A 27,342-nucleotide genomic window follows, 5' to 3' on the forward strand; every position below is an offset into this window, starting at 1 on the left:
TCCTGTGATTTCATGTCATAGCAGAGATGTGTTAGCACTGCTAGCTTCACATCAATCTGAGCTAACAACAGCAGTTTTCTAACGAGAACTTGGACTGACGGCAGCTTCAGATCTCTGGAGTCCACTGAGGTTCCTCACTAGGGTTCCTCACTGATGGTCCTCACTGATGGTCCTCACTGATGATCCTCACAAGGGTTCCTCACTGAGGTTCCACACTGATGGTCCTCACTGATGGTCCTCACTAGGGTTCCTCACTGATGGTCCTCACTGATGGTCCTCACTGATGGTCCACTCTGATGGTCCTCACTGATGGTCCTCACTGATGGTCCTCACTAGGGTTCCTCACTGATGGTCCTCACTGATGGTCCACTCTGATGGTCCTCACTGATGGTCCTCACTGATGGTCCTCTCTGATGGTCCTCACTGATGGTCCTCACTGATGGTCCTCACTAGGGTTCCTCACTGATGGTCCTCACTGATGGTTCTCACTAGGGTTCCTCACTGATGGTCCACTCTGATGGTCCTCACTGATGGTCCTACTGATGGTCCTCACTGATGGTTCTCTCTGATGGTCCTCACTAGGGTTCCTCACTGATGGTCCTCACTGATGGTCCACTCTGATGGTCCTCACTAGGGTTCCTCACTGATGGTCCTCACTGATGGTCCTCACTGATGGTCCACTCTGATGGTCCTCACTGATGGTCCACTCTGATGGTCCTCACTGATGGTCCTACTGATGGTCCTCACTGATGGTTCTCTCTGATGGTCCTCACTAGGGTTCCTCATTGATGGTCCTCTCTGATGGTCCTCACTGATGGTCACTGATGGTCCTACTGATGGTCCTCACTGATGGTCCTCACTCTTCACTCACTGAAACAAAGACGCTTGTTGCTAATAGGAGCAGGGAGGAGACGTCCTGCTCAGGATCAGAGTGGGACCTGTTTTCATCCCCTCGTCCTGTCAGGCCACAGTCACCAGCACTTTGGAAACAATATACAAGTGTTGTGTAAAAGAAAGCAGATATTAATTTGCATAGTTAATGATCCAATAATGAGATCATTCAGATAATAAAGAGCTGAACTCATCAAGATTAATACACACAATCAGAAGCATGAATAAGTCAGACAATAAACTGTGTATGTGTACGTGCACATGAGTGTACAGATGTGCACGTGGGTGTGTGAGTGTACCTGTGTTTGTATAAGTATTTGTGTGTGTGTGTGTGTGTGTGTGTGTGGCTGCTGGTTCGCGTCGCTGCAGTGCCCCACACCAGGCAACAGGCCTGGGGGGGGGGCGAGCACAGCACCCCCGCAAAGCCGCTCAGGAGGAGGTGCAGAGCAGTGAGGCCTCCTACGCCCCCCCCCCCCCCTCGAAGAGGCCGTTTGTGTGCTTTTACTTCTGGTCTTTATTTCCTTCCTGCATCGATGACTCTGAGTGAAAGATGTTTTCAGAGTGGAGTCGGTGCCTCTGTGCTGTGTCAGTCTGCCGGAAGCAGCTGGACCGCAGCAGCACCGTGGGGCCTCCAGGGGCAGCATGAAACCCAAGCCACTGAGTCACCTGATCCACAAACACCTGCTCAGGTGTCTCAGTGTCTCTTCTCTGGAGCGTTGCCACAGCAGGAGGAGTCAGAGGGAGGAGGAGCCAGAGGCAGGAGGAGTCAGAGGGAGGAGGAGCCAGAGGCAAGAGGAGTCAGAGGGAGGAGGAGTCAGAGGCAGGAGGAGTCAGAGGGAGGAGGAGCCAGAGGCAGGAGGAGTCAGAGGCAAGAGGAGTCAGAGGCAGGAGGAGTCAGAGGCAGGAGGAGTCAGAGGGAGGAGGAGCCAGAGGCAAGAGGAGCAGAACCAGGGGATCTAGAAGCACCGGAAGCAGGTGGACCTCAGCAGAGACGGTCGGACCAGCAGTAGGAGGACCAGACGGAGGAGAGGAGGGAGTAAGGAGCAGACATATAAAGGAGTCAGAGTGAGGAGAACCAGTAGCAAGAGGACCAGAACCAGGTGATCTAAAACCAAGAGGAGCAGGAGGGGGAGGTTCAGAAGCAGGAGGTCCAGAGGTAGGAGGAGGTAGGAGGAGGTGGGAGGAGTCTGAGGTGTCAGGGCTGAGAGCGGAGCTGCGATGGCACGATGACGAAGAGCTCGGTGGAGATCGGTACGAGGTGACGCCTGCTGCTCCTCACATCTTCTACACTTTCTGAACTCATCTCCAGGTGTCCTCCTGTCACTCTGCAGACCCTGCCGCCGCCGCCGCCGCCACCGCCACCACCAGCAGCTCCACCTCTGCCGCTCCCACAGTGAGTACCTGAAGACCGCTGCCCTCCAGCAGGTGGCTCAGCAGGTGCAGCTGCTTGAATAAGTCATGAGCGTGTTGGATCGTCTCCCTCCAGGAGCAACCGGAGCCCTCGCACATCGAGGTGGTGTCGGTGACGGAGGAGGACCTCCCGCCGGTGGACACGCCCACCACCCTCGACGTCAGCCCACTGGGAAGCTTCGCCGCCGCCGCCGAGTCCCGGGCAGAGGAGGAGCATCAGGAGGAGCCGCAGGAGGAGCAGCCGCCCAGCCCCGGCATGCCGGTCACCAAGGTGCAGCCCTTCCTGGCCGGTGAGACCCCCAGCGGCTCCGCCCACAGTCCACTCCCTCTCTGGCTCCGCCCCTTAGTCTCCCGTGTGACCTTGCAGATCGATGGTGTTGTTGTTGTTGTTGTTGTTGACAAAGCGTTGTGCTCCCAGAGGACGACCTGGTCAAGAGCTGGAAGTGGCGGCTGTGGGGGCGTCGCCTGGAGCTGCTGCTGGCCGCCGCCCTGCTGGCCGCCGTGGCTCTGGCACTCGGCGTCGGACTCGGAGGTAGAAAGTGTGACGTGCGACAGCAAGCTGTCAGCAAACACCTGTCACAGCCGTGTGTGTGTGTGTGTGTGTGTGTGTGTGTGTGTGTGTGTGTGTGCACAGTGGGTCTCAGCTGCGTGGGAAAGTTCCGCTGCGGCTCTTCGTCAAGGTGCGTCGGCACGTCGGCGCAGTGCGACGGCGAGGTCGACTGCGAGGGCGGCGAGGACGAGCTCGGCTGCGGTGAGAGAGAGAGTGAGAGAGTGAGAGAGAGAGAGCGAGGGAGAGAGAGTGTGAGTGAGAGGGAGAGAGAGAGAGAGTGAGAGAGAGAGTGGGAGAGTGAGAGAGAGGGAGAGAGAGTGTGAGTGAGAGGGAGAGAGAGAGAGAGACAGAGAGAGAGAGAGACAGAGTGGGAGAGTGAGAGAGAGGGAGAGAGAGAGAGAGTGAGAGAGTGAGGGAGAGAGAGTGTGAGGGAGAGGGAGAGAGAGAGAGAGTGAGAGAGAGAGGGAGAGAGAGTGAGAGAGTGAGGGAGAGAGAGTGTGAGTGAGAGGGAGAGAGAGAGAGAGTGAGGGAGAGTGAGAGAGTGAGGGAGAGAGAGAGAGAGAGGGAGAGAGAGAGAGAGAGTGAGGGAGAGAGAGTGTGAGTGAGGGAGAGAGAGAGAGAGTGAGGGAGAGTGAGAGAGAGGGAGAGAGAGAGAGAGAGTGAGGGAGAGTGAGAGAGTGAGGGAGAGAGAGAGAGAGGGAGAGAGAGAGTGAGAGAGAGAGACAGAGTGGGAGAGTGAGAGAGAGGGAGAGAGAGAGAGAGTGAGAGAGAGAGTGAGAGAGAGAGACAGTGGGAGAGTGAGAGAGAGGGAGAGAGAGAGAGAGAGAGAGTGAGAGATTAGCGTAGCTGCTAGGCTGCAACCCTTCATTTGAGGTCATGTGACGTGAACCAGAGACACTGACTGCTGTGCTGCTGGTGTGTCAGTGCGTCTGAGTGGGCGGAGCTCCGTGCTGCAGGTGCAGAGGGGCGGAGTCTGGAGGACCGTCTGCTCCGAGGGCTGGAACAACTGGCTGGGGGCGTCGGCCTGCAGGCAGCTGGGCTACTCCAGGTGAGATCTGACTGGTCACCTGACTGGTCACCTGACCGATCACCTGATCAATCACCTGACTGATCACCTGTCCCTCCCTCAGGTACGTGGAGTCCTTCTTTGTGTCCCAGGCCTCCATCGATCAGGACCTGCAGCACCACCTGGTGTCCATCAACCTCAGCCAATGGGAGACGGTTAAACTCCAGAACGTCACAGCCAGCAGGTAGGAAGAGCGCCCCCCCCCCGGATCAATACCGCCGGGCGTGGCCACGCCCACCTGCTCACCTCCACTTCCTGTGTGCAGCCGGGCAGCGTGCGGCTCTGGGAAGGTGACCACGCTCAAGTGTCTGGGTGAGAAACTGTGCAGTACTGCACCTTGGCCAGCAGGGGGCGACCTCACCACTCATTAAACACACAGTGAAACATTCCATCAGTTTGCATCATGGATTTATCATAAGAACTGGATGCCGCACTGGAACTCTGCTATGTGATTTAAAACAGGACTTGATCGTCCCCCAGTGGCCACTCGAGGTACTGCAGCATAACAGTCCCACTGTGGCCCAAAAAGCATTTTTTCCCCACTGACTGCAATACAATAATGAAGGCAGACGGTACACCTCTGACCAATCATGATTGTCCAGAACCCAGAACTACCTAGAACCATCCAGAACCAACGAGAGCCAACTAGAAAGACCCAGAAGCACATAGAACCAACTAGAACAAACTGAAATGATCCGGAACCACCTAAAAACACATAGAACCACCTCGAGAACTATCCAGAACCACCTGGAACCACCTGGAACCACCAGGGTGTTTTGCTCTTTCTTGCAATGATTCTTGACTCCTGACTTGTGTTTGCATTAATAAGAGAACAAAGACGACAACATACATGTGACTGTGACTCTGCAGACCACATGGTCGGTGGTTCCGTCAATGAATCCAATCCCTCCCTCACTGAATTCTGGACCGTCCAGTTCTCATAATACGTCTGCAGTTGAAGCCATCACTTGCGCTGGTTGAGCGACTGCAGCTGCCATGTTAGAGCGAGAAGCCCTGCAGTACTGCTGCAGCGCCCCCCTGTGGTCCGGGGTGGAACTGCCACTGTGTGACTGCCGCCGCTGCTGCTGCTCCTCAGACTGCGGCTCGCGGCCCGGCTTCCAGAGCCGCATCGTGGGAGGCAACGCGTCTGGGCCGGGTCAGTTCCCCTGGCAGGTGAGCCTGCACTTCAGCAGCGAGCACCTGTGTGGAGGCTCCATCATCTCGTCACGCTGGATCCTCACCGCTGCTCACTGCGTGTACGGGTGAGACTCCTCCCCCTCTGCTGCTTCTTCACAACTTCTGCTGAACTTGCTCCACTTCCTGTGGGCCAGGTGTCTTCTGGCGTCAGGTGACTCCGCCTCCTGCCACCTGCTTCCACTGGTGTGGACGAGACTTGGGCGTCGGCAACTTGACCTCTGACCTCGTGTCTCCCTCAGCTTCGCTGACCCGGCCATGTGGGCGGTGCACGTGGGCGTGACGGAGCAGCCGTCCAATGGGGCGAAGTCTCTGGCGGTGGAGCGAATCGTCTTCCACGACCGGTACCGACCCAAAGGCCTGGACTACGACGTGGCGCTGATGAAGCTGAAGACCACGCTGGAGTTCAATGGTACCGACGAGAAGGAGAAAGAGGAGGTGGAGGAGGAGGAGGAGGACCACTTCTTCCTTCTTCTCCTCCTCCTCCTTCTGCTCCTCCTCCTCTTCACTCTCCTCCTCCTCCTCCTTCTCCTCACCCTGCTCCTCCTCCTCACTCTCCTACTCCTCCTCCTTCTCCTCTTCCTCACTCTCCCCCTCCTCCTCCTCCTCAGGCCTGGTGGAGCCCATCTGTCTCCCCAACCATGGTGAGGAGTTTGCAGACGGCACCATGTGCTGGATCTCCGGCTGGGGGGCCACCGAGGAGGACGGTCAGTCTCTGGCTCCGCCCACTCACTCTGGCTCCACCCACACGGTGCTGTAGCTCCGCCCACTCTGCCCTCTGCAGGCGAGACCAGCGTGGTGCTGCGCTCGGCCGCAGTGCCGCTGCTGTCCAGCAGGAGGTGCAACCAGCCGGAGGTCTACCAGGGCTTCATCTCCTCCTGGATGATCTGCGCCGGATACCTGGAGGGAGGCACCGACTCCTGCCAGGTAGCAGCTCCCCCTGCTGGAGCCCACTGGTACTGCTGCTGCTGCTGCTACTGCTGCTGCTGGGCTCCAGCCTCACACCTGCACCTCTCCCCCCCCCGACCCCCCCCCTCTCTCTCTCTCTCTCTCTCCCCCCTCTCTCTCTCCCCCTCCTCACCCCCCTCTCCAGGGGGACAGCGGAGGTCCTCTGGCCTGCGAGGTGTCGTCAGTGTGGAAGCTCGTGGGCGCCACCAGCTGGGGGATCGGCTGCGCTGCGAGGAACAAGCCGGGCGTCTACACCCGGGTCACCCAGGCCCTGGGCTGGGTCCGCCAGCACATGGAGGTCAGAGGTCAAAGGTCGTCGGTGCAAAGAGCCGTTTGGGAGTCGGAAGAGCCGAGTCAAATGATTCGGCTCACTGAACCGAACCGAAGCGACTCACCTGCTGAATCTCAACCAGCAGGGGGCCGAGGGACTATTTTCTCTACGTATCACTCCGCCCAGGTGGGGGAGGGGTGAGGGGTCGTGGGCGGGGTCAACACGAGATGAACTCCGACCTTCAGAGGGTCGAGCCTGACCGCTGCGGAGGGATACGTACAGAAAGTAGTCCCGGCACCTGTGTCAACAGTTCCTGACACACACACACACACACACACACACACACACACACACACACACACACACACACACACACACACACACACACTGCGTCTGTCAATCAAACCTCTGGCGCCCTCTTCAGGTGGCAGGGTTGAAAGGCGACGCTGTGGAGTCGGGGGCTCAGATTGGCTGAAGTCCGTCAACGCTTCTGTTTATCGATGATCATGTGACCTGCCGACATCCCACAAGTTAAAAAAAAAATCAAAAATGGAAACGACCAGCTCTCAAACTGGCCACGCCCACTCCCTGTGTCTCCGCCCACTTCCTGGTCAAAGATTTTATTTTGTGTTTTGTTCAGAAGTCCTGAGGTCTGAGTGTAAAAATGGCTCCACTGTTGCAGAGAGAAGAAGCTCAGACGTCTGCTGCACCTCCGGCCACGTCGCCCCGCCCTGCCCGGACACAGCAGCAGCAGCAGCAGCAGCAGCCGCAGCAGCAGCAGCCGCAGCCATCGTCGTCCTGAAGGTGACGGAGGAGAGAAGAGGCGGAGCCGGAGCAGAGTCAGCCGTGGTTTATTCCAAAATAGAAACTCTGAGGCCAAACCAGAGCAGAGACACATGAAGAAGAAGGAGGAGGAGGAGCAACAGAAGAAGACTTCAGAAAAAAAAGCAAAGAAAAAACAAAACGGATGCGAGTGAGGAGCCGAGGCCCCGCCCACCGCTGAGGCCCCGCCCACTGCCTTCAGACAGGAGCCCTGATCCACTTTGGGGGTTTATATGTTGTTGTTTTTTGCAGCGACGGTCAGGATAAAACAAAAAGAAAGAAGCAAAAACAACAGTCTGTAGGACGCACTGAGTGTGTGTGTGTGTGTGTGGCCACCAGGGGGCAGCACTCAGCTGCGCCTCCACAGTCCAAATAAAGACACGCGCAAAGAAAAAACAACAACACACCTGCCGCCGCCACTCGGGCGTCCTGATTGGCTGGTCGGCGGCGTGTTTGTGTGATTGTGCACTGAGAGAAGGCCACGCCCACACCGCCAGGCCACGCCCACATGAGTTGGCATGAAAATGGTATAAACAATGAGGCTGCAAGTGGGTCAAAGGTCAGTGGTGGGGGGGGCAGGAAAAGGGGTGCAGAACTCACAGCCAGTGTGTGTGTGTGTGTGTGTGTGTGTGTGTGTGTGTCTGGGTCACCTGACCTCTAGGACACGCCCACTAGGTGACGCTCTGCAGCAGCAGCGGCGGCGCTCCTGGACATCCGTGAACGCTGCCGCCGTCGCCCCCTGGTGGACACCTCTGTTGAAAATCTTTTTCTTTTTTTCTTTTTTTTTGGGGGGGGGGGGCAGTCGGGCGCCAGGTACGCAGCCACCGCCACCGCTGCAGTTCAGCGTCACTGGTCTGCCGGCCGCACGCTTGAGCTTTTTTTTGTGCTTCTTGGTGGAAATTCTTCAGGAAAGAACTCAGATAACAACAACAACAACAACAACAATCATAAGGCCTTATTATTATTATTATTATTATTATTATTAGTCCTGTTTAAAACCAATTGAAATAACAGCTTTCATCATGATTCAATTTGACTTTTTTTCTGTTATTTTTCTTAGAAAACTTCAAAGTATCCCTGAAAAAAACAGGGCGGAGTTTTAATTATCAATCTGTACAGAAACATCCCTCATTACAAAACAGGAGGAAACACACAGAAAAATCAAACCATCAAACAAACAAAAACCACTACTTCCATGTTTGTATATAAAAATAAGCATCTCTCTCCTCTGTGTGTGTGTGTGTGTGTGTGTGTTTTTCATTTCCTCCACCGGGCCTCCAGGGGGCGCTGAGGGCGGAGTCAGTCGTTAAAGAGTGCGGCACATCCAACTCAAACACAAGCATGCAAAAAAAGTCAAGACAAAATCCTTAACAGATACAACTTGCACATGTTGGCATCCAGAGTGGGGGGAGGGGGCGGGGCCAAGGGAGGGGGCGGGGCTTACAGAGTGTTTTGAACACGTCTCGTTACTTTTTCTTCTTCTTTCATTCCTTTGATTTTTATCTTTTCGAGCTTAAATATACAAAAAAAGTGCTCTGGCAACGTCAGGCCAACGTGTTTAGAAAAGGTTTCTCCACCGGAGGGCGGCGAGCGGAAGCTCGCCACAGGGGTCGCGGCAGGGGTCGCGGCAGGGGTCGCCACTCGTCCTGCCGTTTGTGCTCAACGTGTGTGTGTGTGTGTGTGTGTGTGTGTGTTCTACTGCAGTGAGTGGCTGTGCTCCAGGCCCAGCCCGGCCAGGCCCCCGCCCCCATGCTCCTCCTCTTCCTCCTCCTCCTCCTCCTCCTCTTCCTCCTCCTCCTCGCCCTCCTCGCCGCCGCTCTCCCCCGACTCGTCCTCGCTGTGACCTCCCAGCATCACCTGCTGCACCGCCAGCGTGGCGCCGGCCGACGACAGGCTCTGCAGGCCCTCGCTGACCATGGTCACCATGGTGCCTGCAGGGGGCACACACACACACACACACACACACACACACACACACACACACACACACACACACACACACACACACACACACACACACACACACACACACACACACACAGTTAGCCCATTCCAAGGCTGCACCGCTACTATCCTTCACCTCCTCCTGTATCCCAGGATGCTTTGCGTGCTGCTGCAAAGCATCCTGGGAAGTCAGCTGAAATTAGCGCCACCTACTGGCAAAGACACCACGTATAAATTCAAGTGTTAAAACTTCACATCAAATATTCAGTTTTCAACGCAGGGTTTTTACTTATTTGAACATCCAACGCCATCGTTGGATGGAGAACCAATGGTTAGCTTGATGCTATGAAACGTTGACTTATTGACTTTCTGTATGACGCAGCCAATCAGCAGCAAAGAAAGATGACTTTTCATTCAGGAAGCGTCTTTCTTGTATTTCTTGTCATTAAAGCCGCCTCATGCTGAACGTAAGAAACATTTAATAATTATCAGATTAGTCGGTGACTCGTCGGCTATTAAAACAGTCCTTAGTTGCAGCCCTGGGCAGCAGGGTCAGGTGTCATGGGTCAGGGGTCAGCGCCTACCGTCAGCCATGGTGACCTGCTGGCCGGGGCCTCCTGCTGCGATGGAGTCGGGCCAGAAGCGCTGCAGCGGTCGGTTCTGAGGCGTCTTCTTCTTGGTCTTGTTGGCCGACTCTGAGGAGCTGGAGTCCAACATCGGCTGGAGGATCCTCCTGCGGGCGTTGATGAACCTGGAGGGGACGGCAGGGGGCGGGGTCAGCTGTGGTCACCCCACATCATTGAGGTCAGGTGGGGTCAGGTGGAGTCAGGTGAGGTCAGGTGGAGTGAGTTTGGGTCGGCTGAGGTCAGCTGGGGTCAGGTGAGGTCAGCTGGGGTCAGCTGAGGTCACCCCACATCAGATGAGGTCAGCTGGGGTCAGCTGGGGTGAGTTTGGGTCAGCTGGGGTCAGCTGGGGTCAGCGGCGGTGCTCACCAGTTGTTGACCTGCAGCAGCGTCAGGTTGGTCTGGGTGGCAATCTGCTTCTTCTCATCCTCCGTGGGATACGGGTGCTGAGGGGGTCAGAGGTCAGAGGTCAGTGAGGTCTCCTCCATGGATGGATTAGAAGAACTGGACACCAGGCAACCGCAACAACGTTTCGACGCCAGACTTCTTGCTGCTAGCGGTCACTTGGACGGAGGAAGTTGTAAAGTTTCCGTGGCGCTCCTGCCTGTGACATCACTCAGCTCATTAACATATCATTAACATATTAACAAGCAGGAACGCTCCTTTCCCAGCTCGCAGTGCTGCACAGTGTCGCCACCCGGCAGGGTCACGCTGCTTCACGGTGATTCCTTCAGCAACTCTGAGGGGATTCTTTGAGTTGTGGGCGTGGCCTGGACTCACCCCGATGTGCTGGAAGAGCCAGGAGCGCATGACGTTGGTGGCGTGCTTGGGCAGGACGCCGCGCTTGTTCTTGGTGGAGCCGTCGTCGTGGTTGAAGAGGTTGAGGTCCTGGTGGAACTGCAGCTGCAGCTGCAGCAGCACAACAACAACAACAAGCCCAGTGGTGAAGCGGTGCATTCTGGGAACACAACTCACCTCTATGCAATACATGACGAGGCCACCGGAGGGAAGGGGGGGGGGTGGGGTGAAGGAGCCAAATCAAATCTAATCATCTTTATTTATTTCCTATTCCTCTGTGTGTGTTGGAACCCTGGTGTTTCTGCTGCTCGGCCACCAGGGGGCAGCAGTGCTGCTGCAGCTTCCACAGTGAGCCCACAAACAGAAGGAAAACCAGTGACCCCTCCCGGTGCCCCGGGCCGCAGCTTGACTAACAAGAGGCGCGGCTGTTTTTTTTCTTCCTTCCTTCGGTCAGTCGGCCAATTACACGCAGCGCGGCCAGGGGGGGGGGGGCGGTACCTGGTTGTTCTGGACGCGTATGGTCCCGGGAGAGAGAGCCTGCGTGACCACCTGACCCTGAGGGGTGACCACCGTGACGGGCTGGTACACCGTGCCCCCTGGAACACACACACACACACACACACACACACACACACACACACACACACACAGGCAGTCAGAGGTCAGGGGGGTCAGGAGGACCTGGGGGTCTCTGGGGTCGGGGTCCTGGCGACCTACCTGCGACCACCTGGGTGGGGTTGACCGCCGTGACGGTGACGTTGGCCTGCTGCAGGGCCGAGGCTGGGACCATGATCTGGCCCTGGTGGGGGCTGAGGGTCCCCGACATGGAGCTGGAGGTCTGACACAGAGTCCCAGAGGTCAGGGAGGTCAGGGCCTGCTGGCGTGTGTGTGTGTGTGTGTGTGTGTGTGTGTGTGTGTGTGTGTGTGTGCGAGGTGCAGACCTGGGTCTTGGTGGGGGAGAAGCTCTGGATGGGGGCGGGGCCAGGGGAGTAGGGGCTCCCTGGGTCTGCACTCAGCAGGGTCTCGCTGTTCATCTTGGTCTTCAGGCAGGCGATGTAGCGGCTGCAGAAGTCCTTGCAGAGGTCGCTGACCTTCTCCAGCTCCAGCAGGTGGATCCGCAGCACCTGGATGGCCTTCACCATCTGGAGGCAGAGCGCACGCACACACACACACACACACACACACACACACACACACACACACACACACACACACACACACACACACACCTGGCGTGAGTACTGTGCAGCGCTACCGCCTGCATTGTGTTTCCATGATATCAGGTTGTTGTTGTTGTTGTTGTTGTTTTTTCCAACAAAAACAACAGCCGTGTGGTCCAACTTGCAGGACCCTGACTGGACAGGTCAAAGGTCATCCACGTGATGTCAAATGTCTCCTGCCTGGGTTTCATTTGGGAAAGAAAGACCAACCACCTCCCTCGCCCCCTCTAAAGCCACCGCCCCCCACCGGCCTCGCCGGCGCCCCCCGCTGGAGCCTCACCAGGTTGTCGAGCTCGGGGTCGTCGCTGAAGAACGGCTTGCCCTCCTTCTCCTGGCAACGCACAAAGTTCTCGATGTCCACGTCGAAGCTGGCCGACGTGATGCAGTCGGCGCTCATGGTCGACTGCTCGCACTTCTCAAAGAGCAGCGCCAGCAGAGGGAAGAGGGGGTGCCTGGGGGGGGGGGCACAGAACACACAGAACTTGGTCACATGATGCTCTTTTGAATCTGGTCTAAACTGACAGTGTTCCTCAGCAGCAGGAGGAGGAGGAGGGGGAGGAGGGGGAGGATGAGGGGGAGCAGGAGCAGGAGGAGGCGGAGGGGGAGGAGGAGGAGGAGTAGCGGCCCCTGCTGGCCAGAGGTGCAGGCTCTGCTCTATGTACTGGTATATGGAGGACTTGTCTGCGTCCATGGGCGTCTGCGGCTCTGCGGCTGCCGGGCTCGGTGCCTCCGGCAGCGTCCCCTCGATGAACTGGTGGTCCGAGTCGCTGTCACCCACCGCCGCTGACGCCGCTGTCGCCACGCCTTGCATCTGTCAGGGGGGGGGGTGAGAGAGAGAGAGAGAGAGAGGTGAGAAACAAAGAGCAGCAACCAGCTGCAGAGGGGGGTGGGGGGGTGGTGGTGGTGGTGGTGGTGGTGTGGTCATGTGATCCCACGGAATCGAGCAAAGTTTGGATTTTGCTGAAAGCGGCGCTGAGATGTTTGCGGTGCCAAGACGCTGCAGCTGATCAGGTCATGTGACTTCGTCACGCTACCTCTAGCCCAGGCCTCTAGGACCATAGTTTGCCCGTTAAAGCTTTTTAATCCCGCCCTTAAAATGAACTTGAAGAAATGATATTAACAGTCCGTCAGTCATAAACAGCTGGGGTTAGGTTCTAAGAGCTGAACACCCTGGTGGTTCTGGGTGGTTCTAGAGTGGTTCTGGGTGGTTCTAAGAGCTGAACACCCTGGTGGTTCTGGGTGGTTCTAGAGTGGTTCTGGGTGGTTCTAAGAGCTGAACACCCTGGTGGTTCTGGGTGGTTCTAGAGTGGTTCTGGGTGGTTCTAAGAGCTAAGCACCCTGGTGGGGCTTCAAAGACTCTGACTTGCTTGCAACTTTGCTTTGCTTCATTTTCCATTGACATTACAGCAACATGTTTCCTCCAGGACAGATTGTCTCCTCCTATGAGGTGGCTCACCAGAACACCCCCCCCCCCCCCCCCCTCTGGCCCACTGTACAACCCACTGTGGCCCAGCAGTCTAACGGTTTGCCCCCCTCTGGTCTAGCTGGACTGGGAATCGAACCCGGGGCACTGGCTGGGATGTGTGACCATGTGACGCTACTGACAGATTATGCCCCCCCACCTAATGTGACCATGTGACTTCCACACGGACAAGCAAATAAAAAGGAAAACAATCCCTCGGCTCAGGTGGAATATTTCTCTTGAGGAGCGTCCATGCTTGCACTGCCTGGACGATCACCAATCAAATGGAACAAACGAGTCATGTGACGCTGCCACAGTGTCGCACGCACACGCGGCTTCCCAGTGGCTGCAGACTGAGGGGTGGGGGGTGGGGGGGGATGGAGGGATGGCGTGAAGGTGATGATGTCATCGCTCTGTGTACAGCGCTCAGGTGGGATGGGAAGAGGTAAGATGTGGGGCCGGCCAGCAGGGCGGCGCTGCCTCACCCACCTGCAGCTCTCCCTTGGGGTACTTGTCTATGGAGAGCGACTGGGCTGCCATGGCGTTCACTGCAGCTGCTGCACACACTGGGGCATGCTAGAGTGCCGGGACAGACAGGTGGCGCTCCTGCACAATACACACAGTGGCATCGTTAGGGCCGGCTGGCTGGCTGGCTGCAGCCAGGGAGACCCAGTGACCTGCTGGGACTACACACACTCACTGCTTTTTGTGACGGATCGTTGGCCAACAAAGCAGTTGTGTCGGAAGCCAAAGCGAGGAGATTTTGTGTGATTGAGAAATGAACAACAGAAACGGGATGAACCGATTAATAAATAACTTAACGTAACGCTAACACACAGTGAAATGTTTGTAGCGGAATACTGCTTTTTGTTTGTTTTGCACATTTTTACTTCTGTCTTGTACATTGTTGTGTTTGTTTGTTTTTGTATTTTATATCCACTTTTACAGCACTGTGTTCCATGTTGAGTGTAGAAATAATACATGTTTAATATTGTTCATATCATGAACGCCAGTCATTCATCTTGGCCCATCATTTGGTATTAAAATAAGTTGAGCGCCAAAAAAAATAATAAAATCTGAGCCGCCGCTTGGGAGCGAAAAAAGAGCCAGCGACTGTTTTTTATTTATTTATTTATTTAGTGAGACGAGCTAAAAGAGCCGCCGGTTCTCTGAAAAGAGACGGAATTCCCATTCCTACTTCAACTGTGGAGCCCTTAAAATGAGCTTTAGCAACAATAGGGGGAAATGACCCGTCGTGACTGTTAAGGACAACGGCGAACGCGCTGGTGAAAACGAGTAAAGTATTGAAAACTTGCTCTGACTTGCCGTTAAAACGCACGTCTGAAATGTCTTTATTCCAGTAAATAAAGCAGACCGTGTTGGAGTCAGACGGCCAGTAACGGGCAAATGATTTTCCAATATTTACGTGGATGTGTCAGCTAAACGGATTAGTTATCGCACCATTAGTTTGAGAAGTGCTTTGAAACACTCCCACTAGGGTTGAGCTAGCTCGCTAGCCTTTGAGCTCTAACTTGTTCCCGATGTGTGGCGAGGACGTGGGAATGTTTCAACTCTTGTAGGGAGTCGTGGCCTATTCGGGGGCGACCCTGGTGGTGATTCTCGGGGAGCTCGGCCAGCTAGCCTCGTTTATTAGCCACATTATTAAGGGCTAGCTAGGCTAGGCTTCCAGGCGGCACGCTGCCCCAGCTACAGTTAGCATTAGCATGGAGGCTAGGTGCTACCCAAACAACGCTTCTTGTGCTTGTGCGCCGCCGCCAACATTGGAAAGCGCCATATTTAGAAGAGAAATCAGTGCCAAAAAAAAGAGAGACGCGAAGAGAAGCTAATGCTGCTGGCTAGCTGCTCCCGCCGCGGATGGATACGAGCAGCGGGGGGGGGGGGAGAAAAAAAAAAAATAACAGCTGCGGCGACTCGGACGTCTTTCTTCCCTTTAATACACCATCTTGACGACAGACGTGCCTTTCCGTTCTGTCGGCGGGTGCGCCAATGATCCCACCACGGTGATATAAAGGCGACGGTACCGGCAGACCGGGCCAGTTCTCCCACTAATCACTCATCAGTCAATCAATCCAGCAGGATAGCTGCCCCGTGTCTCCCCTCCCTCCGCCGAGTGTCGGGCCTAGTTCGCTCCCTCGCCCTTCGCTTTTCCACCTTCCTTCCTCTCTCAGCCCCCGAAACGCCGCCGACATATTTCTTACCCCCCCACGCCACCACCCTCCTCCACTGTATTCACATTCTTTTTTTATTTATTCTTCCCGGCGCCGCTACCGCCGCCGCCGCTGCTCTCCCAAACTGCATCATCTTCCTCCGCGGTCCGCGCGCTCGCTCGGCCCCCGGGGCCATAGTCGCGTGCGGCCCAGATGCTTTGATTGATAGGGAAGTGGAAAAAGAGGGATTTTGAGTGACAGCTTACCTGAGTGCCAATCTTCGTCACACTGACAAGCGGCTGCAGCAATCGGGACCCGCAGTTGTCGCGTGGCGTCATCGCGTAAGGGCACGCAGGGGCGCTCGGCTCATGAATATTCACGAGGTGGGCGGAGACATGACGTCTCCGCCTGCCGCGGCTGCCTGAGGAGTCCCAGCGGGAGGAGGGGGGGGGGGTATCCATCCGCCGATCGCTGCCCTAATTAACGCGTGTTGTCTTCACAACCTCATGATGTTTATTGTCCCAACATACCAGCAGAGACACGTGACTTATCCTCCTCCTCCTCCTCCTCCTGCTCCTGCTTCTTCTTCTAGAACGAATGCAGCTGGATGAAAGATTGTGACTGTGACTGTGAAGCCGCTGCAGGCCACAAGACAGCAAAGAGAGAGCGGGGTGATTAAAATAGAAAGGGATGCAGCTCAACTCTGCTCACTCAGCTCTATTGAAACCAGCGCCTGAAGGCCGGGAGACTGAGAGAGACACAAGAAGCTTCTGATCCGGGCCCACGAGCCTTTAACACGCAGTGAATCACAGCTTCACACTCGGCTTCTCACTGCTGCACTTTATTAGGGTTATTAATACGCCGTCAGCAGCGTCTCACACACATTTACAGGGTGTACAGAGGAGGGGCCACACCGTCCCTTTCATTTCCAACAAGAGGTGTGAGGTCGGCGGTGGGTGTGTGGGGGGGTTGGGGGCGGGGCCTAGTGGCGGCCGGCCGACGGCTGCGGGAGCCGATACTTGGCCATCTCCACGTCCAGGTCGGCGAAGGTGAAGGGGTTGTAGCTGTGGTGCTGGAGGTTCTTGTAGGTGCTGCCGTCGTACGGCTCCTCCGGCTCCGCTGCTGCTGCTGCCTCTGCAGGGGAACACACACACACACACACACACACACACACACACACACACACACACACACACACACACACACACACACACACACACACACACACACACACACACAGAGGCAGAAACACCATGAGAAGACGTCAAGATTCACCTCACATGAAGATAAAATTCCCCCTCAGAGTCTCAAACATCTTGTTGGTGTGGATTAGTTTTGAAATATGTTTGAAAGGCTCTCTCGAAGGAACCCAGCGCAGTGTTGACGTCTTCACACATGCAGACAGAGGAGGAGGGGCTTTACGGCGGGGCATCATTTCCTCTGTGCCCCCCCCCCCCCTTCACCCCCCACCTCCTCCCACCAGGGCGCTGAGACGCACTGGTGTGAAAGGATCAAAGGTCACCACCACGTGAGAAGGTTAACATGCAGACAGACAGACAGACGGACGGACAGGGGGAGGGGGGGGGGGGGGTCAGAGTCACTTCAAACCTCTTTACACACTGACTTCATCCACCTGTGTGTGTGTGTGTGTGTGTGTGTGTGTGTGTGTGTGTGTGTCAACCAAAGGCAGGAGAAACTCCAGAGACAACAAGAAGAACATTTCACAGCTTCTCATTCATCATCCAAGTCAAGATCAGTTAGAGGAGGAGGAGGAGGAGGAGGAGGAGGAGGAGGAGGAGGAGGCAGGCAGCAGGGATCCAGTCCAGAAGGTGGCGCCACTGCACATGCTCAGTAGAAAGACGGACAGCCGTGAGGACCGAGAGCTGTGGTGGAACTGTCTGTCTGTCTGTCTGTCTGTCTGTCTGTCTGAGGTCACATGACGGTGCGACCAGCTGACGGCTCAACATGGACTCCACACTGTATCTGGCAGCACGCAGACGAGCCACAGCAGCAGCAGCAGGTGTTCACAGTCTGGGCTGCTGCACTTCAGCAGCAGGAAACAGGGACAAGCAGTTAGCCGTTAGCTGTTAGCCACAGGCAGGGCCCGCCCCCTCCCTGTCGGAGGGGGGCGGGGCCAAGGAAACAGAGCAGAGAACAAGACACAGAAATGTCCACGTCGTGCATGAGGAGTGTGTGTGTGTGTGGAGACAGACTGGCCCCTCCCTTCATCAGTGGAGGCTACAGAGGGGGGAGGGGTTGTGGGTGTGGTCTGTACCCTGAGCTGGTTCCACTGGGGCCGCCTCCTCCACCTGCAGCTCCTCCTCAGCAGCTCCTGCTAGGACCGGAGCCACGTCCACCAGCTCCTCAGCGGCGCCCCCTTCAGGAGCCGGAGCCACGTCCACCAGCTCCTCAGCAGCGCCCCCTTCAGGAGCCGGAGCCTCAGGACCAGCAGCTGCTGCTGCATCTTCTGCGGCCTCCACAGGAGCATCTTTTGGAGGAGCTGCAGCAGCTTCAGCAGATCCATCTTCTGCAGCCTGAGGAGCAGACTGTGGGGGAGCTTCTAATGGAGCTTCTGCTGCAACAGGTGCAGCTTCTGCTGGAGCTTCTGCTGCAACTTCTTCTGGAGCTTCTGCTGCAGCTTCTTCTGGAGGTTCTGCTGCAGCTTCTGCTGCAGCTTCTTCTGGAGCTTCTGGTGGAGCTTCTGCTGCAACAGGTGCAGCTTCTGCTGCAGCTTCTTCTGGAGCTTCTACTGGAGCTTCTGCTGCAACAGGTGCAGCTTCTACTGGAGCTTCTGCTGGGGCTTCTGCCACAGCTTCAGCAGCCTCTGCGACATCGTCACCAGCAGCAGCATCAGCAGTGACTTCTGGAGTGACTTCAGGAGCGTGTTCCACTTCTGCAGTGGTGTCTGAGATCTCGGGAGCAGAGTCAAGCAGCTGCTCTGGTCCATCACCAGGTGGATCTGCCGGGACTTCAGGAGCAGCAGCAGCAGCAGCAGCAGCAGCAGCAGCAGCATCTCCTCTGGGTTCTGGTGAGACTTCCTGGATGTGCGCTGGAGCTGAGATCTTCTCTGCGGACTTCTCACCCTCAGAGTCCGAGTCCGAGTCCGAGTCGGAATCAGAGTCCGAGTCGCTGGAGGAGGAGGAGGAGGAGGAGGACCCGTCAGCTGCCTCGGAGCGAGCCGGAGGTGGAGCAGTGGCCTGGGTAGGTGGAGGTGGAGCTGTGTCAGCCACCGTGTCTGCTGCCCCCTGCTGGGAGGCCGAGGCAGTGGGGCCGGCTGCTGCTGCTGCTGCTGCTGCAGCTGAACTGAGGGACTGAGCAGCAGGAGGTGCAGGAGGAGGAGCAGCAGGGTGGGAGAGTTTAGGCGGGAAGGAGACGGTGGTCCGGTGGGTAAGCAGGGCGGCTCGCTGCTCCAGAGTCTCTGCTGCTGAGGAGAACCACACAACAGCAGTTACAGCACAACGCAACACAACGCAACACTGAGCTGAGCTGTAGGTCAAGGTCAAGGTCAAGGTCGTCATTGTCTTTGTGCAACACAACTGCAGTCCTGCGGATCCTTTTCCAGGGTGATTTTTGAAGGTAGGCTGTCTGAGAGCCAAGAGTGGGAATGTTGGGAATGTTGGGAAGCTGCACGGAACACAACGCAACTCACTTTCCAAGTAAAGTAACAAAAAAAAAAACAGAAGGAAAATTGAGAACCGTTTGACAGCAATTTGCGTCAGAGACACAACTGTTGCTGAAAGATCAAAGACATGTGAGAGCTGGAAAGGAATTTGATTGGTCCAGATTGTGGTTCTACTTCCTGAAGAGCTCCGAGCTCCAGACGGAGAGATGAAGGCAAGAGAAGCATCAATAATAGCAAGCGCTAATAAAAGTAGCCGCTACAGCATCGAGACGCTGCGTGATGGTGAGTGAGCGCAGTGTGAAGCAGCTCTCTTACTCTTGCTCTCACTCGGCTTCCTCCTGGGAGTGTGTGGAGGTTCCTCAGGCTGCGTGCAGAGCGGAGCGGCCGGTCGGCTCCTCAGGACGGCCCAGCGCTCCGAGTGCAGGAGCTGCACCTATGAGGTGAACAACAACAACGCAACCAGCTCAGCAAAGAACACAACCAACAGCTGGGGAATAGCCGCCTAACGAGCGCTGCAGTTGTCTTGTCGGGGAGCTCGTGTGCAACCACAGTGGTTTCATCCGTTGGATGTGTGACAGAGACGTTAAATGAGGCAAAACATTATTCGTTGTTTTGAAAAAAATTTTTTAGTTATGTGCAAATGAAACAGAAGAAAAACAAATAAGCAGGACTGATGGTATCAGACTGAAGGCACCAGAATGACTCAAATATACACGTCGGTTTGTTGGAGCAGGTCATGTGACAGCATTAGCTCGTTCGATTTGCTGGAGCAGCAGCAGGTGGATGCAGTGTTCTGGTGAGCCAACCTCATAGGAGGCAAACAATCTCTCCTGGGATATTATGGAGAAAACTTAATGTCAATGGAAAATGAAGCGAAGCAAAGCAAAGTTGCAACCAAACCAGTGTCTTTGAAGCCACACCAGGGTGTTTAGCTCTTTATTGAAATGACTTTGGAAACACTGGAAACATGGAGAAAACAGCTGTTTTACGACTTACTTTTTATTAATATAATTTCTTTAAATTCTGTTTACTTTGGTTTAAATCGTTTTTCGGCCTGATTAAAACGCCCAACGAGCCGCAGTTCGTCCAGGTCTGTTTTAAATGATCAAACGTTGCCATTAAAAACAAGGATCGGCAGGTGTCTCCCCTGCTCGGCTCCACGGGGACAGACGCCTTTCCGGCCGCAGCTCCTCCACTTCCGGACGGCTGACAAGCTGCCCGCTGCTCTGTCACTTTGTGTCGTGTCGGAAAAAACACGCCGGCGAAACGTTTCCGAGCAAACTGGGGTGATTACCTTGAGGGAAGCCAGTCGCCCTGTCCGCAGCAACAAGGTCGCCATCTTGTGTCCCTTCCTCTAAGGCTTCCGGTCAGAAACACTGAAAGGAAAGTACGAAGGTTCCGCCGTGAAGAGCGGATATCTCAGGACCAACAGCACCGTGGACGAAGAAGATGCTATTTACATCAACACAAAGGATGTACGTAATTTAATAAATAAATAAATAAATAAATAAATAAATAAATAAATAAATATAAATAAAAAGGATCCCTTCACACGTGTATTACAGGTGTCAACCTGAAGCTGTGACGTCACTTCGGGAGTTTATCTTCATGTAGCAGAATCGCCGCCTACACCTCCGCGGAGGTTTAGCTCAGCGGTTACTTCCCTACTTTGTCTGTACGGTCAACTCCACCGGTTCGCGGGCCAGGAGTTCGAACCGCGGGCGCGGTCCTCTGTTTTCAACCGGCGGGTCAGAACCAACATCCGCCCGGAACCTTCCTCCTTTACTCATTCTGCCTCAGCGACTGCTGCGCTTTTTGAATTGCGGTGAGACAACGGCGTAGGTTGCGCTAATAATAACTGGTATTTAATATCATTTAACGTCAACCACTGAGGACCAACTACACTAGAACTCTGGCAGTAGAAAACTCGCTTCGATACATCGTCACCGGTACTGAAGCATATTTTTAGCATAGTCTATATCAGGCATGGGCAAACTGTGGCACAGGGGCCAAATGCGGCCCGTAAAGTTTTTTTTAATCCGGCCCGTCGAAGTCAGTGATAAAATAGCTCCGTTTCATCCATTTCCCACCGGTGTTTTCAGAGTCATTTCAATAAAGAGCCAAACCATAATAAAGCAACATGTTTTCTCCATGATATCCCAGGATAGATTGTTTCCTCCTATGAGGTGGCTCACCAAAACACTCCATACACCTGCTGCTCCACTCCCCCCCTCTGGCACGCTGGGGAACCCACTGTTTACCAACCAGTCATACAGTTGGGCCACCACCGCTCTATTGACAGGCAGTGTGGTGTTACCTATACAATGCCACTGGGAGGCACTATTGACCACTTTTCCCCCTCACGCGGAAAATAATGAACTTTATTTGTGTCACGTTCATGTAGTAAACAAGGCGAATACACACAAACACATATGACAACTAGAATTTATTTATTTTTCTTTTTTTTTTTATAGCCGAGCCACAGATTCATCTACACACAGCTTATTTCACAGCTCTGAACATCCCTTTGTCTGTCCCTTGAAAAAGATCTACGTCACACAGGAGGCTGGATGGAGGCCGACTGGAGGCCGACTGGACACACTGGGGGTCGACACCGACAGGAAGCGCAGGGCAAGAGTAGAAAAAACACTGGTCACAGCGTCCACACGCTCACTTCTTAGAGACTTCATCCAGCATGGGCTCTGGAAGAGAACACACACACACACACGCGATGGGTGGTCTGAAGTGACAGTAAGGAGACAGGGGGCGGGGCTCAGCCAGGGGGGCGGGGCTCACCTGTGAATGTGAACTCTGGGAAGGAGTTGAGGTCTCCGCCGCCGTACAGCCTCTGCAGCTTGGCCACCTCCTCGGCCAGGGCCTTCTCATACTCTGCACCGGCGTCCACCAGTCCCCCGGTTGTCCTGCAGGGGGAGCCACAGCCGTCAGCTGCCCCGCACCGCTTCACTTCCATCAAACAACCTTTATTTGTTTCAGCACTAAATCACAGCCAGCAGCGTCTCAGAGGAACACCAAGTGAACTGAACCCTCCAGAGCAGCAGGGGGCAACAGTGGGCAGGAAGAACTGCCCTGTAGTGGGAAGAAACCTGGAGCAGATCCAGAACTCCAGAGGTCATCTGGCCTCTGACCAGTTGGGGTCAAAAGGAAATACAAAAAAATGGAGGGAGAGATAGATAGATAGAGAGAGGTATAGAGACAGATAGAAGTATCCAGAGTGTCAGACAGGCCAGGGTGAGTTGCAGGGTGAAAAACAAAGCTCTCAATATAAATGAAGACATATAGAAATAAATAATTCAAACACAGAAAGACACACAAGTATATTCAACGTTTCAATGTGTATATGAATAAATGTTGTGTGTCGTATATATCAAATTATTATCAAATTTAAATAGGCTCAAATGTAAAGCAGTGGTCTGCTGGTTTAGCCGCCCTTGACACTGAGCAAACCTGGACCTGGACTTCAGGGTCAGACTTACTGGCTCCTGGAGGAGTACTGGCGTATGGAGTCCAGGAAGAGCTTCTGAATGGGGTCCATTTGAGCTGAGGGGCCAAGAAGAGACAGGGAGAAAGACACAAGAACAAAGTCCCATTAGTTCCAACACCAGGGGGCATCCTTCTGGAAACCATCTACCCCAAACATCCACAACCCTCATGCACAGAAAAGCACCTGGTGGGCAGAGGTGGTAACTACAGAGTGAAGAAAGATCAGTGGACGGGCTAACGGGCTAACAAACACAGCTAACAAAAAGTACAGAGAGTGAGACCCTCAACCAGAAACGTGGTGAACAAAAAGTGAGGGATCCATCTTCGAGTGTCCTTCACATGGGAGGAGGGATGAAAAAGAAACACATGACATTGTCCAACCACTAGGAGGCACTTTTCATTCTTTTATCCTTAGCGGAACCGAGGCAGACGGCCAACCGTCGAATCGCCGCTGAACATGCAGACACAAAAACCCCTGAAGAACGACGGGGAGAACAGGAGACCGAGTGGCCGGGTGGTGGAGAAGTGTGTGGAGCAGAAGGTCAGAGGGTCAGAGGGTGGTGTTGGCAGGCAGGTGTTAGAGAGGAGCCATGCCAGCAAACAGAGTAGTGAGGACCTGTGCAAGAAGGAGGACATGCATCATAGGCTAGGCTAGGCTAGGCTAGGCTAGGCTAGCAGCGCTAGGTCCAGGGGACAGGGGTGAGTGAGGTCAGTACGTTAGGAGGGACAGCAGCGGTTGTCACGTTCACAGCTCATCCCGACACTCAAGACCGACAGCTGTTCTCAGGTCACATGACCACAGGGAGGCTCCATAGAGAGGAAGAGGAGGACTGGGAGGACTGGGAGGAGGTCAGAGGTCAAGAGGTCGGGGAGAGGGGGAGGGGGTAGTGGTTGCACGGTGTACCCTCAAGTGGTTGGACCGGTTCTGTCTGCAACTCCTCCGCTGCAGCTTCAGCCACCGCAGGCGCTGCATCCACCAGCTCATCGGCGCCCTCTGCTGGTGTGGCAGCTTCTGCTGCTGGCTCTGGGATGGTCTCTGCAGGAGCAGCTTCTACAACAGGTTCTGGTGCTGCTTCTACCACTGGTGCAGCTTCTGCAACTGGTTCCGGTGCCGCTTCTGCAACTGGTTCAGCTTCTGCAACTGGTTCTGGTGCCGCTTCTACAACTGGTTCTGGTGACGCTTCTACAACTGGTTCTGGTGACGCTTCTGCAACTGGTTCCGGTGACGCTTCTGCAACTGGTTCCGGTGACGCTTCTACAACTGGTTCTGGTGCCTGTTCTGCAACTGGTGCCGCTTCTGCAACTGGTTCCGGTGCCACTTCTACCACTGGTGCCTCTTCTGCAACTGGTGCCGCTTCTGCAACTGGTTCCGGTGCCGCTTCTACCACTGGTTCTGGTGCCTCTTCTGCAACTGGTGCCGCTTCTGCAACTGGTGCCGGTGCCGCTTCTACCACTGGTTCTGGTGCCGCTTCTACCACTGGTGCAGCTTCTACCACTGGTGCAGCTTCTGCAATTTGTTCCGGTGCTGCTTCTGCAACTGGTTCCGGTGCCGCTTCTACAACTGGTTCCGGTGCCGCTTCTACAACTGGTTCCGGTGCCGCTTCTACAACTGGTGCCGCTTCTGCAACTGGTTCAGGTGTCGCTTCTACAACTGGTGCGGCTTCTACCACTGGTTCTGGTGCCGCTTCTACAACTGGTGCGGCTTCTACCACTGGTTCTGGTGCCGCTTCTACAACTGGTGCGGCTTCTACCACTGGTTCTGGTGCCGCTTCTACAACTGGTTCAGCAGGAGGTTGAGCTGTTGGTGGTGGTGGTGCTGCAGCAGCAGCAGCAGCAGCAGCAGCAGCTTCCACAACGACCTCAACCACTGGAGCAGCTTCAGCCATGACCAGGACCACTGGTTCCACTGGTACCGATGGTACGAGCTCCACCACAGCTTCCACCACAGCTTCCACTACAGGAGCAGCTCCGGCCACGGCCTCTGCCACTACGTCCACCACGGCCTCCATGACAGGTGCAGCTCCGGCCGCCTCCACCGCCGCTGCTTCCAGAACAGCGTCGACCACGGAAGCAGCAGCAGGGGGCGCTGCAGCCACCGCAGCCGCAGCCTCGGCTGCTGCCGCTGCTGCGGCGGCGGCGACGGCTGGCGTGGGGATGCCCTTCTTGGGGAAGTCGTACGTCTTGTGCTGGACCAGTTTCTCAATATCGAAGTAAGTTTTGGCCTGCTGTTTGTCTAGAGTGAGCAGACACAGCAACACAACGCATTAACACGCAGGCGCACAAGGGGGCGGTGTTGCCCGGTCAGGTGGTTCATGGAGAAAGAAGAGGTGGGAAACATTAAAAACCTGTCGCAAGTGGAACAAATATAGAAAATGTGATTTTATGAAAAGGCCCAGCGTGTAAAAATTCAGCCTGATTTATGATTTTTTTTTTAAAAACGATTAAAACTTGCCAACAATGCTGCTCTATCATTGCACTTAAAATATCTGCTGCTGTTTTAAAAATACCTCCTCCTACATTTTATGTATGTTTTTAGTATGTTTCTCTCCCTTTTTAAACTTTTTAACGCATGTTTATGTTTCTGCACTGTGGGCACGAGAGAAACGCCTTTTCAATTACTCTGCACGTCTTGTACATACGGCTGAAATTGACAAATAAAATTGACTTGACCTTAGCATACGCAACAGTAAAAAACACAGGCAGCCTGTGTCTTCCTTTCGAAGCAAACGTCAAGCTTCCTTCAGACGCAGGAGAGGTGGTCCTGCTGTGACACTGTGGTTCCAGGTGCGGCGGTGCGCTCACGCCTACCTGAGCTCGTCTTCTTGGACGACTTCTTGGAGCCTCCCGTCTTGCTGCTGAAGGCCACCGCAGGCGCCGCGGGCGCTCGTCTCAGCGCGCACCAGCCGTCAGCCTGCAAACACTGCAGCACAGTCGCACTGTCACCACCCAGGAGGTCCCGGCTCCTCGAGCCAAGAAAAAACATCCCGCCAGTCTCTGAACGGGTGACGCGCCGCTCGGCATGCTGACAGGAAGTCAATTATTTGTCCTCAGAGTCGGAGTTTGTTTTTGCACCGTGCAGCAGGTCTCAGAGGAGCAACTCCCAGGCCTCAGTGCAACTCCCAGGTCTCAGAGGAGCAACTCCTGGGTCTCGGGCCTCAGAGGAGCAACTCCCGGGTCTCAGAGGAGCAACTCCCGGGTCTCAGAGGAGCAACTCCCGGGTCTCAGAGGAGCAACTCCCGGGTCTCGGGCCTCAGAAGAGCAACTCCCAGGTCTCAGTGCAATAACAACCAAATGACATGTCGGCGTCACCGCACAGAATTCTGGTTTGTCTCAGTAGCCGCAACAAAAGGGGGAGGGGCGTATGAACCACACCTCAGCCAGTCTCCAGGGGGCGACAGAGGCCTTCATGATGGCCATTTAGTTCAGACTGATATGTGCTGAAAACACACCTGGTTGGCGAGCTTAGCCCGATGCTAGTCAGTTAGCTCACACAGTCTGCCAACTCCTGCTGTTATTTTAACTGTCGCTTGCTGTAAAGCTGGCTGGGCTTTTGTTGCTATGCTAATCATCATCTCCACCTGCAGCAACTACCTGCTGCTGCTGCTGCGATGTTACCCGCTGCTGGAGTCTAGTTTATTCCAGTGTGTTTACTCTGTTGTCGCACTGTCATACACATCTGTCAGCCGCAGGTAAACAACAACAACAACAACAACAACAAATAAAGTTTCAGCACTCAAGTGCAAAAAAAAAAAAGAAGAAAAGTGGTGTACAGTCGCCAATTAATTCTCTACAGCGGCACTAAATCGACGACTGATTCTCAAACAGATCACAACGTTAAACATCATTTTAATCACTTTTTTTTTTTTTTTAAACAAAGTAAAGGTTGTGTCAAAAAAAAACAAAAAAAAAAAAAAACAGACACATACCGATGCACATCTCGGCGCATTTCTCCGGGGTTCTATGGTAATTCAGGACCTTTGCTCGGTCCTGTGTAGCTCGTGGAGAGTGCAGCGGTGGTTTTACCTTGACGCCGCCGAGCCGCCCGATCCTCAGCAGGGACGCCGCCATCTTCCCGTCGCTGCTCGCTGCTCCACTGACGACTGCAGCGTCAACACACACACACACACACACACACACACACACAATAACAACGCAACAGTCACAAAAACACGACAAACGCTTAAACACACACACACACAAAAAACCCACAAACAGCCGTTATGCAGCGCAAAGATGCGGCTGTTGCTCATCAAACGAGCACGGCCGCCTCGCGCCCCATCACTGTGTGACAGCCGTCAATCATGCTTCTGATCGATGATAAAGAAAATGATTGATTAAATACCTGAGTGAGTGAGTCGGTGAGTCTGTGTGTGTGAGAGAGAGAGAGCGCGCGAGCAAGCCGCGTGTCCGGAGGTCAGTGTAGCTGCTGCTGCTGCTGCTGCATGTTCACCTCCTTTTATGTAACACCCCCCACCCCTCCTCCCTGGAGCACGCACACGCACACAGAGTCATTCATGATCAACCATCATTGAGTGGCGTCTATAGCCGCTGTGGTTGATTAATATGCATATAACCCCCCCCCCCTCTCCCCCTCAGTGAGACTCATCCGTGTTCACTTTGATATTTTTCTCCTCCAACTCAAATTTCCCTCGGTAGTTTGAAGCCAAGCTCACGCCGTGAGCGGCGGTTTGTCATTCAAGAAGTTGTGTCGTTGTTGTGAGTCGGTGAACAGAGTCACTCTCCGCTGTTTCACACTCAAATCGCGCTCTCTGTCACGAGCCGCCGGTTAGTTCACCACCACCACCACCAGCAGCAGCAGCACTTGTGTACATTCTGTTCTTTCCCGGCGAAG

General features: G+C 54.8%; 4 protein-coding genes across 13 annotated transcripts in view; 1 reads left to right on the top strand and 3 right to left on the bottom strand.

The window, feature by feature from the left end:
- Positions 1–21,209, bottom strand: part of ndufv3 (NADH:ubiquinone oxidoreductase subunit V3) — a 40,826-nt gene extending 19,617 nt beyond the window's left edge. Inside the window, exons 1-5 of one of the 5 annotated variants that reach the window (XM_076016930.1) lie at positions 21,185–21,209; positions 20,284–20,365; positions 19,305–19,416; positions 17,643–18,791; positions 16,193–16,501 (exon numbers count right to left, since the gene is read on the bottom strand). In XM_076016930.1, coding sequence (XP_075873045.1) covers positions 16,350–16,501; positions 17,643–18,791; positions 19,305–19,416; positions 20,284–20,328 — 1,458 coding nt within the window. In that variant the 5' untranslated portion in view covers positions 20,329–20,365; positions 21,185–21,209 and the 3' untranslated portion in view covers positions 16,193–16,349. Of the gene's footprint in view, positions 1–16,192; positions 16,502–17,642; positions 18,792–19,304; positions 19,417–20,283; positions 20,472–21,184 lie in introns of those variants that run through there. The other 4 variants (XM_076016933.1, XM_076016929.1, XM_076016931.1 and 1 more) reach the window with 4 other exon arrangements.
- On the top strand, positions 816–7,150 carry tmprss3a (transmembrane serine protease 3a). 2 transcript variants are annotated; one of them, XM_076016927.1, is made up of 13 exons: positions 819–2,284; positions 2,378–2,591; positions 2,720–2,833; positions 2,936–3,052; positions 3,776–3,899; positions 3,982–4,101; positions 4,183–4,229; positions 5,014–5,179; positions 5,354–5,523; positions 5,723–5,818; positions 5,896–6,038; positions 6,205–6,357; positions 7,013–7,150. In XM_076016927.1, the coding sequence occupies exons 2-13, from the start codon at positions 2,558–2,560 to the stop codon at positions 7,130–7,132; spliced, it is 1,404 nt and encodes a 467-aa protein (XP_075873042.1). In that variant the 5' UTR covers positions 819–2,284; positions 2,378–2,557; the 3' UTR covers positions 7,133–7,150. The 2 variants fall into 2 exon arrangements, with proteins under 2 accessions (XP_075873041.1, XP_075873042.1); XM_076016926.1 differs by having other exon boundaries at positions 816–2,284; positions 2,720–3,052.
- LOC142882269 (homeobox protein PKNOX1-like) lies at positions 7,166–15,964 on the bottom strand. 2 transcript variants are annotated; one of them, XM_076016925.1, is made up of 11 exons: positions 15,634–15,947; positions 13,689–13,805; positions 12,400–12,548; positions 12,018–12,189; positions 11,459–11,659; positions 11,235–11,355; positions 11,016–11,113; positions 10,500–10,628; positions 10,089–10,165; positions 9,681–9,847; positions 7,166–9,083 (listed from the first exon to the last, which is right to left on the bottom strand). In XM_076016925.1, the coding sequence occupies exons 2-11, from the start codon at positions 13,737–13,739 to the stop codon at positions 8,848–8,850; spliced, it is 1,401 nt and encodes a 466-aa protein (XP_075873040.1). In that variant the 5' UTR covers positions 13,740–13,805; positions 15,634–15,947; the 3' UTR covers positions 7,166–8,847. The 2 variants fall into 2 exon arrangements, with proteins under 2 accessions (XP_075873040.1, XP_075873039.1); XM_076016924.1 differs by lacking the exon at positions 13,689–13,805 and having other exon boundaries at positions 15,634–15,964.
- Positions 21,210–21,434: 225 nt separating the features above from the next.
- Positions 21,435–26,961, bottom strand: LOC142882268 (uncharacterized). 4 transcript variants are annotated; one of them, XM_076016922.1, is made up of 7 exons: positions 26,833–26,961; positions 26,514–26,590; positions 25,299–25,410; positions 23,395–24,723; positions 22,484–22,547; positions 21,786–21,910; positions 21,435–21,691 (listed from the first exon to the last, which is right to left on the bottom strand). In XM_076016922.1, exons 2-7 carry the CDS (start codon positions 26,556–26,558, stop codon positions 21,660–21,662), a joined length of 1,707 nt encoding a protein of 568 aa, XP_075873037.1. In that variant the 5' UTR covers positions 26,559–26,590; positions 26,833–26,961; the 3' UTR covers positions 21,435–21,659. The 4 variants fall into 4 exon arrangements, with proteins under 4 accessions (XP_075873037.1, XP_075873038.1, XP_075873036.1 ...); XM_076016923.1 differs by lacking the exon at positions 26,833–26,961 and having other exon boundaries at positions 23,395–24,126; positions 24,277–24,723; XM_076016921.1 differs by lacking the exon at positions 26,833–26,961 and having other exon boundaries at positions 23,395–24,078; positions 24,127–24,723.
- Between the last annotated feature and the right edge of the window lie 381 nt (positions 26,962–27,342).

The sequence above is a fragment of the Nelusetta ayraudi genome, unplaced genomic scaffold (assembly GCF_046127955.1).
Source record: "Nelusetta ayraudi isolate G7.1 ecotype Tasmania unplaced genomic scaffold, CSIRO-AGI_Nayr_v1 ptg000241l, whole genome shotgun sequence".
Taxonomy (NCBI): Eukaryota; Metazoa; Chordata; class Actinopteri; order Tetraodontiformes; family Monacanthidae; genus Nelusetta; species Nelusetta ayraudi.

Excerpts from the sequence above, each read along its gene's own strand:
- LOC142882268 (XM_076016922.1), bottom strand. The coding sequence starts at position 26,558 with ATGGCGGCGTCCCTGCTGAGGATCGGGCGGCTCGGCGGCGTCAAG. Across the intron at positions 22,548-23,394 it reads ACCGGTCCAACCACTTGAGG|CTCAAATGGACCCCATTCAG; the intron begins GTACACCGTGCA and ends TTGGCCCCTCAG. Across the intron at positions 21,692-21,785 it reads CCCAGAGTTCACATTCACAG|AGCCCATGCTGGATGAAGTC; the intron begins GTGAGCCCCGCC and ends GTTCTCTTCCAG.
- LOC142882269 (XM_076016924.1), bottom strand. The coding sequence starts at position 15,828 with ATGGATACCCCCCCCCCCTCCTCCCGCTGGGACTCCTCAGGCAGCCGC. Across the intron at positions 11,356-11,458 it reads TCTCCCCCACCAAGACCCAG|ACCTCCAGCTCCATGTCGGG; the intron begins GTCTGCACCTCG and ends ACTCTGTGTCAG. Across the intron at positions 11,114-11,234 it reads CCCCACCCAGGTGGTCGCAG|GGGGCACGGTGTACCAGCCC; the intron begins GTAGGTCGCCAG and ends TGTGTGTTCCAG.
- tmprss3a (XM_076016926.1), top strand. The coding sequence starts at position 2,558 with ATGCCGGTCACCAAGGTGCAGCCCTTCCTGGCCG. Across the intron at positions 3,053-3,775 it reads CGAGGACGAGCTCGGCTGCG|TGCGTCTGAGTGGGCGGAGC; the intron begins GTGAGAGAGAGA and ends CTGGTGTGTCAG. Across the intron at positions 4,102-4,182 it reads CAGAACGTCACAGCCAGCAG|CCGGGCAGCGTGCGGCTCTG; the intron begins GTAGGAAGAGCG and ends TCCTGTGTGCAG.